The 12450-nt window shown below is 36.7% G+C and overlaps 1 protein-coding gene across 1 annotated transcript in view; it reads left to right on the top strand.

The window, feature by feature from the left end:
* Positions 1–12450, top strand: part of CCDC7 (coiled-coil domain containing 7) — a 431686-nt gene that overhangs the window by 62653 nt on the left and 356583 nt on the right. Inside the window, exons 9-10 of the mRNA XM_082742485.1 lie at positions 6767–6828; positions 7906–7962. Of these exons, the coding sequence (XP_082598611.1) occupies positions 6767–6828; positions 7906–7962 (119 nt within the window). The remainder of the gene's footprint in view (positions 1–6766; positions 6829–7905; positions 7963–12450) is intronic.

Here is a 12450-nt window from a genome sequence, read left to right as displayed (position 1 = left end):
GACTGGCGTGAGGTGATATCTCATTGTGGTTTTGATTTGTATTTCCCTGATGCCGAGTGATGTGGAGCACTTTTTCATGTGTCTGTTGGCCATCTGGATGTCTTCTTTGCAGAAATGTCTGTTCATGTCCTCTGCCCATTTCTTGATTGGATTATTTGTTCTTTGGGTGTTGAGTTTGCTAAGTTCTTTATAGATTCTGGACACTAGTCCTTTATCTGATATGTCGTTTGCAAATATCTTCTCCCATTCTGTCAGTTGTCTTTTGATTTTGTTCACTGTTTCCTTTGCTGTGCAAAAGCTTTTGATCTTGATGAAATCCCAGTAGTTCATTTTTTCCCTTGCTTCCCTTGCCTTTTGCGTTGTTCCTAGGAAGATGTTGCTGCGGCAGAGGTCGAAGAGGTTGCTGCCTCTGTTCTCAAGGATTTTGATGGATTCCTTTCGCACATTGAGGTCCTTCATCCATTTTGAGTCTATTTTTGTGTGTGGTGTAAGGAAATGGTCCAATTTCATTTTTCTGCATGTGGCTGTCCAATTTTCCCAGCACCATTTATTGAAGAGGCTGTCCTTTTTCCATTGGACATTCTTTCCTGCTTTGTCGAAGATGAGTTGACCATAGATTTGAGGGTCTATTTCTGGGCTCTCTATTCTGTTCCATTGATCTATGTGTCTGTTTTTGTGCCGGTACCATGCTGTCTTGATGATGACAGCTTTGTAATAGAGCTTGAAGTCCGGAATTGTGATGCCACCAACGTTGGCTTTCTTTTTCAATATCCCTTTGGCTATTCGAGGTCTTTTCTGGTTCCATATAAATTTTAGCATTATTTGTTCCATTTCTCTGAAAAAGATGGATGGTACTTTGATAGGAATTGCATTAAATGTGTAGATTGCTTTAGGTAGCATAGACATTTTCACAATATTTATTCTTCCAATCCAGGAGCATGGAACATTTTTCCATTTCTTTGTGTCTTCCTCAATTTCTTTCATGAGTACTTTATAGTTTTCTGAGTATAGATTCTGTGTCTCTTTGGTTAGGTTTATTCCTAGGTATCTTATGGTTTTGGATGCAATTGTAAATGGGATTGACTCCTTAATATCTCTTTCTTCTGTCTTGCTGTTGGTGTAGAGAAATGCAACTGATTTCTGTGCATTGATTTTATATCCTGACACTTTACTGAATTCCTGTATAAGTTCTAGCAGTTTTGGAGTGGAGTCTTTTAGGTTTTCCACATATAGTATCATATCATCTGCGAAGAGTGATAATTTGACTTCTTCTTTGCCGATTTGGATGCCTTTAATTTCCTTTTGTTGTCTGATTGCTGAGGCTAGGACCTCTAGTACTATGTTGAATAGCAGTGGTGATAATGGACATCCCTGCCGTGTTCCTGACCTTAGTGGAAAAGCTTTCAGTTTTTCTCCATTGAGAATGATATTTGCGGTGGGTTTTTCATAGATGGCTTTGATGATATTGAGGTATGTGCCCTCTATCCCTACACTTTGAAGAGTTTTGATCAGGAAGGGATGCTGTACTTTGTCAAATGCTTTTTCAGCATCTATTGAAAGTATCATATGGTTCTTGTTCTTTCTTTTATTGATGTGTTGTATCACATTGACTGATTTGCGGATGTTGAACCAACCTTGCAGCCCTGGAATAAATCCCACTTGGTCGTGGTGAATAATCTTTTTAATGTACTGTTGAATCCTATTGGCTAGTATTTTGTTGAGTATTTTCGCATCTGTGTTCATCAAGGATATCGGTCTATAGCTCTCTTTTTTGGTGGGATCCTTGTCTGGTTTTGGGATCAAGGTGATGCTGGCCTCATAAAATGAGTTTGGAAGTTTCCCTTCCGTTTCTATTTTTTGGAACAGTTTCAGGAGAATAGGAATTAGTTCTTCTTTAAATGTTTGGTAGAATTCCCCCGGGAAGCCATCTGGCCCTGGGCTTTTGTTTGTTTGGAGATTTTTAATGACTGTTTCAATCTCCTTACTGGTTATGGGTCTGTTCAGGCTTTCTATTTCTTCCTGGTTCAGTTGTGGTAGTTTATATGTTTCTAGGAATGCATCCATTTCTTCCAGATTGTCAAATTTATTGCCGTAGAGTTGCTCATAGTATGCTCTTATAATAGTTTGTATTTCTTTGGTGTTAGTTGTGATCTCTCCTCTTTCATTCATGATTTTATTTATTTGGGTCCTTTCTCTTTTCTTTTTGATAAGTCGGGCCAGGGGTTTATCAATTTTATTAATTCTTTCAAAGAACCAGCTCCTAGTTTCGTTGATTTGTTCTATTGTTTTTTTGGTTTCTATTTCATTGATTTCTGCTCTGATCTTTATGATTTCTCTTCTCCTGCTGGGCTTAGGGTTTCTTTCTTGTTCTTTCTCCAGCTCCTTTAGGTGTAGGGTTAGGTTGTGTACCTGAGACCTTTCTTGTTTCTTGAGAAAGGCTTGTACCGCTATATATTTTCCTCTCAGGACTGCCTTTATTGTGTCCCACAGATTTTGAACCGTTGTATTTTCATTATCATTTGTTTCCATGATTTTTTTCAATTCTTCTTTAATTTCCCGGTTGACCCATTCATTCTTTAGAAGGATACTGTTTAGTCTCCATGTATTTGGGTTCTTTCCAAACTTCCTTTTGTGGTTGAGTTCTAGCTTTAGAGCATTGTGGTCTGAAAATATGCAGGGAATGATCCCAATCTTTTGATACCGGTTGAGTCCTGATTTAGGACCGAGGATGTGATCTATTCTGGAGAATGTTCCATGTGCACCAGAGAAGAATGTGTATTCTGTTGCTTTGGGATGAAATGTTCTGAATATATCTGTGATGTCCATCTGGTCCAGTGTGTCGTTTAAGGCCTTTATTTCCTTGCTGATCTTTTGCTTGGATGACCTGTCCATTTCAGTTAGGGGAGTGTTAAAGTCCCCTACTATTATTGTATTGTTGTTGATGTGTTTCTTTGATTTTGTTATTAATTGGTTTATATAGTTGGCTGCTCCCACGTTGGGGGCATAGATATTTAAAATTGTTAAATCTTCTTGTTGGACAGACCCTTTGAGTATGATATAGTGTCCTTCCTCATCTCTTATTATAGTCTTTGGCTTAAAATCTAATTGATCTGATATAAGGATTGCCACTCCTGCTTTCTTCTGATGTCCATTAGCATGGTAAATTCTTTTCCACCCCCTCACTTTAAATCTGGAGGTGTCTTCGGGCTTAAAATGAGTTTCTTGGAGGCAACATATAGATGGGTTTTGTTTTTTTATCCATTCTGATATCCTGTGTCTTTTGACAGGGGCATTTAGCCCATTCACATTCAGGGTAACTATTGAAAGATATGAATTTAGGGCCATTGTATTGCCTGTAAGGTGACTGTTATTGTATATGGTCTCTGTTCCTTTCTGATCTACCACTTGTAGGCTCTCTCTTTGCTTAGAGGACCCCTTTCAATATTTCCTGTAGAGCTGGTTTGGTATTTGCAAATTCTTTCAGTTGTTGTTTGTCCTGGAAGCTTTTAATCTCTCCTTCTATTTTCAATGATAGCCTAGCTGGATATAGTATTCTGGGCTGCATGTTTTTCTCGTTTAGTGCTCTAAAAATATCATGCCAGCTCTTTCTGGCCTGCCAGGTGTCTGTGGATAAGTCAGCTGCCAATCTAATATTTTTACCATTGTATGTTACAGACTTCTTTTCCCGGGCTGCTTTCAGGATTTTCTCTTTGTCACTGAGACTTGTAAATTTTACTATTAGGTGACGGGGTGTGGGCCTATTCTTATTGATTTTGAGGGGCGTTCTCTGAACCTCCTGAATTTTGATGCTCGTTCCCTTTGCCATATTGGGGAAATTCTCCCCAATAATTCTCTCCAGTATACCTTCTGCTCCCCTCTCTCTTTCTTCTTCTTCTGGAATCCCAATTATTCTAATGTTGTTTCGTCTTATGGTGTCACTTAATTCTCGAATTCTCCCCTCGTGGTCCAGTAGCTGTTTGTCCCTCTTTTGCTCAGCTTCTTTATTCTCTGTCATTTGGTCTTCTATATCACTAATTCTTTCTTCTGCCTCATTTATCCTAGCAGTTAGAGCCTCCATTTTTGATTGCACCTCATTAATAGCTTTTTGGATTTCAACTTGGTTAGATTTTAGTTCTTTTATTTCTCCAGAAAGGGCTTTTATATCTCTCGAGAGGGTTTCTCTAATATCTTCCATGCCTTTTTCGAGCCCGGCTAGAACCTTGAGAATTGTCATTCTGAACTCTAGATCTGACATATTACTGATGTCTGTATTGATTAGGTCCCTAGCCTTCGGTACTGCCTCTTGTTCTTTTTTTTGCGTTGAGTTTTTACGTCTTGTCATTTTGCCCAGATAAGAGTAAATGAAGGGGCAAGTAAAATACTAAAAGGGTGGCAACAACCCCAGGAAAATATGCTTTAACCAAATTAGAAGAGATCCAAAATCGTGAGTGGGGAGAAAGTGGATAAAAAGAGGTTCAAAAAGAAAGAAAGAAAAAAAAAGAAAAGAGAAAAAAAAAAAAAAAAGAAAAGAAAAAAATTTTTTTTTTTAAAAAGAAAACACCTGAGAAAAATGTAAAAAAGAAAAAATATATATATTAGATAAACTAGTAAAAAATCGTTAAAAAAGAAAAAGGTAACAGTTAAAAAAAAAAAAAAGTTTTACCGGAAGGCGAGAAGAAAAAAAAAAAAAAATGAAAAAGAAAAAATTAAATTAACTGCAAGACTAAAAAAAATCACAGGAAAAAAGCCATGAGTTCCGTGCTTGGCTTTCTCCTCCTCTGGAATTCTGCTGCTCTCCTTGGTATTGAAACCGCACTCCTTGGTAGGTGAACTTGGTCTCGGCTGGATTTCTTGTTGATCTTCTGGGGGAGGGGCCTGTTGTAGTGATTCTCAAGTGTCTTTGCCCCAGGCGGAATTACACCTCCCTTACCCGGGGGCCGGGGTGAGTAATCCGCTCGGGTTTGCTTTCAGGAGCTTTGTTCCCTGAGCGCTTTCCGTAGAGTTCCGGAGGACGGGAATACAAATGGCGGCCTCCTGGTCTCCGGCCGGGAGGAGCCGAGAGCCCGGGGCCCCACTCCTCAGTGCGCCCTCAGAGAACAGCGCCCAGTCACTCCCGTCTGCCTGACCTCCGGCCGCGCTCCGAGCTCACCGAGCCTGCGATTGGTTCAAGGTAACACCGAGCTACGGGCTTACTGTCGGCTCTGTCTCTGTAGCCGGCTTTCCTGTTCCAATACCCGCAAGCTCTGCGACACTCAGACACCCCCGATCCTTCTGTGACCCTGCGGGACCTGAGGCCACGCTGACCCCGCGTGGGCTTCGCCCCGGTTTAGCCTCTGGAGCGATGTCCCTCAGCGGAACAGACTTTTAAAAGTCCTGATTTTGTGCTCTGTTGCTCCGCCGCTTGCCAGGAGCCAGCCCCTCCCCCCGGGGTCTATCTTCCCGTCGCTTTCGATTCACATCTCCGCCGGTCCTACCTTTCAGAAAGTGGTTGTTTTTCTGTTTCCAGAATTGCTGTTCTTCTTCTCTTCGATCTGCCGATGGATTTTCAGGTGTTTGCAATCTTCAGATAAGCTATCTAGCTGATCTCCGGCTAGCTGAAGCAGTCTCAGCTTGCTACTTCTCCGCCATCTTGACTCCTCCCCCCTCGATAGACTTTTTGTATACAGGGTTGCCACAAACCAGTTTGTAAAAAATGCAGTCTTTGAATTGCAATAAAGTGAAACACAATAAAATAAAATATGCCCTTACCTAGTAATTTTGTATTATGAATTAATAATTTCTGTGTGAGTCTCCTGGAAAGGTGGTTTCCTCAAGTTCAGTTACACACATCTAAATGTTTCTTATCACATATAAACAGTAAATAAATATGTGTAACTTTATGAGTATTTGAATTAAATCACCTCATTTGTTCCCCTGTTATTCTGTTCTTGCCAACTATATCTGGTATAGTAACTTATACAAGTAAAAGTTTACATATAGCCATTTTTTTTTCATTAAACATATAATAAAAACCCTTTTATAGTGTTAAAATAGAGAGTAACTGGGAGGGACTACTATTTATTATGCAGTTACTTTATTTCTCTCTCAATGACTAGATTTAAAGGAATGCAAGGAGTGGCACTTGAGTTAGCTCCAGTAGGTGCCCATTAACTAGATCCTTAGTTCAGAGGCTGATTTGAGCTATCTATTGTAAAGTACAAAATTAGTTTCAGATCGTATGTTAATAGTAATCCTGAAATTGAAGTGTCTGATGTGTACAGGCATTTTCCTTATAACTTTACATGTACTGGATCCTTACCACTACTTTATGAGGTATGTACTCCAATACCCCAATTTTAATAGATGAAGAAACTGTAAGTCAGAGGGATTAAGTAACTTACTAAAGTCATAAATTAGTAAGTGGGTAAAACAAGTTTTGAGCCAAGCAGTTTGACTCTAGAACTTGTACTCTTAACAATAACAATATGAAAAGAAATGTCATGCTTCTACTCAATTTACTTTTGTTATTTTTGTTGTTAATATTTTTGGAATACCTAATTATATTCATGGAATATATAGCATTCATAGAATTACACAGTGTGATTTTATACTTGTTTGCTTGCAATTATACAAATTTACCTTGGAGTCTGAATAAAGGTTAAAGATTATGTTAAGTTTTATTTTACAAACTACATATATCTAGAGCATTTATTTTATTTCATAAGTATAATTTAAGCTCTTACTCTCTGATAATAAATAAATGTTGTACTTATTAAAATTTTAACAGGGATACTGAAAATTCACCAGGAACAGTACATAGTAATGAAGTTGTACAGCAGAAAATTGAAGGTGATAATATTTTATACATGTTTAGCATTTATAGAGTTTTCTATATTACATTAACATTTTGCAACTTACAGTTTAAAAATTTAGCCATACAATTATACAGTAGCAAGTTAAAAAAGATACTCAATTGTGAGTTTGATATTTTCAATAAGAGTTCTTATGTTTCGGATTCCAGAAGTTGTACAAAACTAAACCTTGGTTGTTAGCGACCATAAAATACATGAATTAGTAAGGACACAAGCATATTATGCATCACTTTAATATATAGTGTAATACATGATAAAAGTTATATGGTATTTGCAGCAAGTCCACAGATAGCCAATTTGTTCAAACCAAGGAAGTTGGAAGATTTTAAGCAACCTTAAAGGATGACTAGAATTTAGTCAAGTGCAGAAGGGAGATATCTGCTATTTTACAAAGAGGATGTAGCATGAACAAACAGAATAAATAGGGAGTTATAAATAGTATGGTATTAGAATGTGAAGCAATAAGTAGGGATAAGGTAAGAGAGAGCCAGTCAGAGGTGTGCTAAGGATTTTTTTTAAAAAATATATATAATAGGGAACCACTGAAGACTTTTTTGGTAGGGAAGTGGGAATTGTTGGATTCAATTGTATGCAGATTATTCTGGCCATTTGTAGAAGTTACATTTGGGGACTAGGAATAGGAAAGGGAAGTTATTGCTTTGTTTTATGTGTATGATAAGTGCTTATATTAGAACACCAATAAACAAGAAGAAAATGGGCAGATTTGAGAAAATTTACTGGTAAAATGGGCAAAACTTGATTGGATATGAAAAGAAGGGAGATTAAATCATGTTAACATTAACTAAATAAAAGAATAAAAGAGGAATAAAAGAGGAAAAGCAAGTGTTGAGAAAATGATGAGTTCATATCACTTAGTTATATACATTCATTCATATATTTCTATTTGTTGCCTGACTGGGAGGATTTCCAGTGTTGGCAGTTCTATTGTTTTTCTTTCTTTTTAATGAGGTATTTAAAAAAAAAAACTCTGAAATTTAAACTCAGTACATATCATTGATATTTGAAACACATGACAAACTTACTATTATTTCAGAATTCATAAAAACTCACTCAACTGAAGAATATAGAGATGTTTCTGCAACTGATCCACGTAAGTTTCTACTTGTTTAAGCATTATTGTGTTAATAACTTATGTTCAGTGCATTAATTTCTATAATTTAATGTCATTATTATGGTAATAACATAGATTGCCTGGAGTTGGAGCCATACAGTTGAGCTATCAAGCAAGTATTGAAATTTTTCCTAGTTAAGGCTAAATGCTACAAAAAATAGACTCATTTTTGAGGAATACATTGCTATCACTTGGATTGAATAATTTTTAATTTTGATTGGAGTATGCTACTGAAATGTTTCTAGAGAGCTAGGCCTTTGAGATGAACAGTGATAAATTTTCATATTTTGTTTCTACGAATTATAGATCATCTCATATGCACTAAATCCTTGACAATAGCTGAGTACCTGTCAGTTTAGCTGCTAGAACTAGTATGTTAAACTTATGACTACTTAACAACAGAAAGGAGAAATTACCTTGTTTGTCTTAGTACTGGAAAGAATTTTGAAGCAATCATGTAATGTATGCTATAGAATACAATTTAGAAGTGGAAAATAAGATTTGGTTGGAAAAGATTGATGGGAATCCTGTCCTCCTTCATCTTCTGCTTTTCAACTAATGTTGCCATATTTAGGCCAAGGGCAACTTGATGCTACAGTGCTCCCAAGTTCTGTAGACACCTTTGATCCAAGAGAGTCCTGAATGACTAGATAGATAGGAAGATATCTAGAACTTTGGAGTGGATGGCGAAAGCTTCTTTCTACCTCAAGGAAAACCCTCTGCGCATCTATGGAGCTCTCTATCTGTGCAGCTGTCTTCTCTCTAATACTGTGCCCTGTGAATTCTAGCTGCTTTGGGCTTCCAAAACTCAAACCTTTTCTCTGAACTCTAGGAGAACAATAGACTCTGTTTGGGTCCCCTTTCCTAATGCTGTGGCCTGGAAACTTCAGGAAGTAAGATGGTGTTATCAAAGGGCGCTGTTACTTCGTTTGTCTTCTTTCAGAGATTACTGCCTTGCACTTACTGTTTTCCAATGTCTGAATATTTCCTTTTCCCATATTTTTGTCCAGATTTTAATTTGTTTAAGATGAAAGGATAATTCTATTCCCTGATGCTTTATCATGGACAAAACCAGGAGTCTTTACGTCCACATATGGGCTGATGGATTATATCCTTCAGCCAAATCAAAAGAATATAATAGTAGAAATGTTAGTGATGATTTAAAAATATTCTGTCTATTGCTTTCTGTTTCTTTCATTCATTCATTTAATTGAGGTGTAATTGACATACAATACTACATTAATTTCAAGTGTATGGTATTTGTATATATTGCAAAATGATCATCACAATAAGTCTAGTTAACATCTATTACCACACCCTGCAAGAATTTTTTTCATGTGATGAGAGCTTTGAAGGTCTACTCTCTTAGCAACTTTCAGATAGGCAATATAGCATTATTAACTATAGATACCATTCTGTACATTCTATTCCATGACTTATTTATTTTATAACTGGGAATTTGTATCTTTTGACCTCCTTCACCTGTTTTGCCTACCCCACTTCCACCCCCTATGTCTGGGAGCCACCAGTATGTTCTTTGTATCCATGAGTTATCTTTTTCCATGGTAGCTGCCTCAGTCTCTGGGCTCCTTTGGTATATATTTACTGTCTCAGTATTGCTCAGTTTTACTTGTATACACTTCTTTTCTGTTAAAAGTACCCCTTTTCATCTTATCCAGACAAATTTTATTCTCATCTCTTCCCATTCTCTAAATTCTATTTGATACCATAGCCTAATCAACAAGACAAAAGCTCCTTTATATTCCACTCTGTTTTTATACCACTATTTAATTTTGATGTTGTTTCATTTTATAATTAATAGAATTAACTTTTAAAAAAGACTTATTTATTTATTAGAGAGAGAATGTGTGAGTGTATGAGCAAGGGGAGTGACAGACAGAGGGAGAAGCAGGCTCCCCACTGAGCAAGGAGCCTTATGTGGGACTCAATCCTGGGACCTTGGGATCATGACCTGAGCTGAAGGCAGATGCTTAACCAACTGAGCCACCCATGGAATTAATTTTTTTTTACTGCAGTTTTAGAACTATAGAAAAATTGAGCAGAAAACACAGAGTTCCCATATATCCATTCTCTGCCTTTTCCTCCTTACACAAAATTTTATTAACGTTTTGCATTAATGTGCTACCTACATTAAAATCAATGAACAAATATTGATATATTATTACCTAAACTCTGTAGTTTACATAGGGTTCAGTCTTTGTGCTATAGAGTTCTATAGGTTTTGACAAATATATAATGTCATATATACACCATTATAGTATCATACGGCAGAGTTTCACTGTTTTGAATCCCATGTTCTACCTATTCATTTGTACATCCGTCCATCTGAGCCCTTGGCAATCATTGATATTTTGGGTATCTCTGTAATATTCAAGAATGTTATCTATTTGGATTCATATAGTCTTTCTTTTACTTAGCAGTATGCATTTAACTTTCCTGTTTAATGATTTTTATGGTTTTATAGCTAATTTTTTAAATTAATAAATAGTAATCCATTGTGTGGATGTATCAGTTTTTAAAATCTAATTTATCTATTAAAAGACATCTTGGTGGCTTCTGATTTTCTGCAATTACAGAAAAGCTGCTGCAAACTTAGGTTTTTAGTATGGATATGTTTTTCAACTGATCTGGTTATATACCAGGGAATGCAATTTCTGGATCATATAGTAAATATATATTTAGTTTTGTAAGAAACTGTCAAACTGTTTTGCAAAGGGGATGCATCATTTCATATTCCTGCCAACAATGAGAATGAGAATTCTTCTTGTTCTGTATCTTTGTTAACATTTGGTGTTGTCAGAATTTTGAATTTTAGCCATTCTAAAAGTTATTTACTGATATCTCATTGTTTTAATTTGTAGTATCTGATGTTGAGAATTTTTTCATATTTTTTTGCCATCTTTGGTGAGGTATTTGTTCAGATATTTTACTCATTTTAAATTGGGTTACTTGCTTTCTTATTGAGTTTTCTTTCTTTCTTTTTAAAGATTTTATTTATTTGACAGAGAGAGATCACAAGTAGGCAGAGAGGCAGGCAGAGAAAGAGGAAAAAGCAGGCTCCTTGCGGAGGAGACAGCCCGATGTGGGGCTTGATCCCAGGACCTTGGGATCACGACCTGTGCTGAAGGCAGAGGCTTTAATCCACTGAGCCACCCAGGCGCCCTGCTTTCTTATTGAGTTTTGGGTGTTCTTTGTATATTGTGGACATAAGCACTTTGTTAGATAACTGCAAAGATTTTCTCTCAGTCTATGTATTCTCTTTTCATTCTCTTAATGGTACCTTTTGTAGAATGGAAGTTTTTAATTTTAATGAAATTGAAATTACTAGTTTTTTCTTTCATGGATTGTTTTGTTGTATCCAGAAGTCATCTTAAAACCTAATGTAATATAGATATTCTCCTATATTATCTTCTAGAAGTTTTATATTTTTTCATTTTACATTTAAATCTGTGATCCATTTTGAGTTAATTTAAACCCATCTCCACATCCATCTCTCCTCTGGGAACAATCAGTTTGTTCTGTATAGTTAAGAGTCTGTTTCTTTGTTTTCTCTCTTTTTCTCCCCCCATGATTGTTTTGTTTTGTTTATTGAAATCATATTTCCCTAACAAGCTTATTTTGCTTAGCATAATAGTCTCTAGCTCCATTCATGTCATTGTAAATGGCAAGATTTTATTCTTTTTCATGGCTGAGAAATATTCCATTGTGTATATTTCTCTCTATCATCTGCCTGTCATCATCAATCATTATCTATTATCTATCATCTATCTATCTATCATCTCTCTACCATCTATCATCTGTCATCTATCATCATCATCAACTATCTGTTATCTATCATCTATCTATCTGTCTATCTATCATCTAGATTATCTACTGCATCTTTTTTTTTTTTTAAGATTTTATTTATTTGTCAGAGAGAGAGAGAGCAAGAGCGAGCACAGGCAGAATGGCAGGCAGATCAGAGGGAGAAGCAGGGTCCCTGCGGAGCAAGGAGCCCGATGTGGGACTTGATCCCAGGACGCTGGGATCATGACCCGAGCCGAAGGCAGCTGCTTAACCAACTGAGTCACCCAGGCGTCCCTCTACTGCATCTTCTTTATCCGTTCATCAGTCAAGGAACATTTGGACTCTTGGTAATCAAGGTGCATGTATCCCTTTGGATTAGTATTTTTGTATTCTTTGGGTAAATACATAGTAGTGCTGTTGTTGGATCATAAGGTAGTTTTATTTTTAACTTTTTGAGGAACCTCCGTACTTCTTTCTAGAGTGGCTGTACCAGTTTGCATTCCCACCAACAGTGCAAGAGGGTTCCTCTTTCTCTGTATCCTTACTAACACCTGTTGTTTCCTGTGTTGTTAATTTTAGTTGTTCTGACAGGTGGGAGGTGATATCTCATTGTAGTTTTTATTTGCATTTCTCTGATGATGAGTGGTGTTGAGCATGTTT

Source organism: Mustela nivalis, assembly GCF_964662115.1.
Source record: "Mustela nivalis genome assembly, chromosome: 7".
NCBI classification, from domain to species: domain Eukaryota; kingdom Metazoa; phylum Chordata; class Mammalia; order Carnivora; family Mustelidae; genus Mustela; species Mustela nivalis.
Note: the sequence above shows the minus strand (reverse complement) of the source record. Positions and strands in the feature narration are given on the sequence as shown.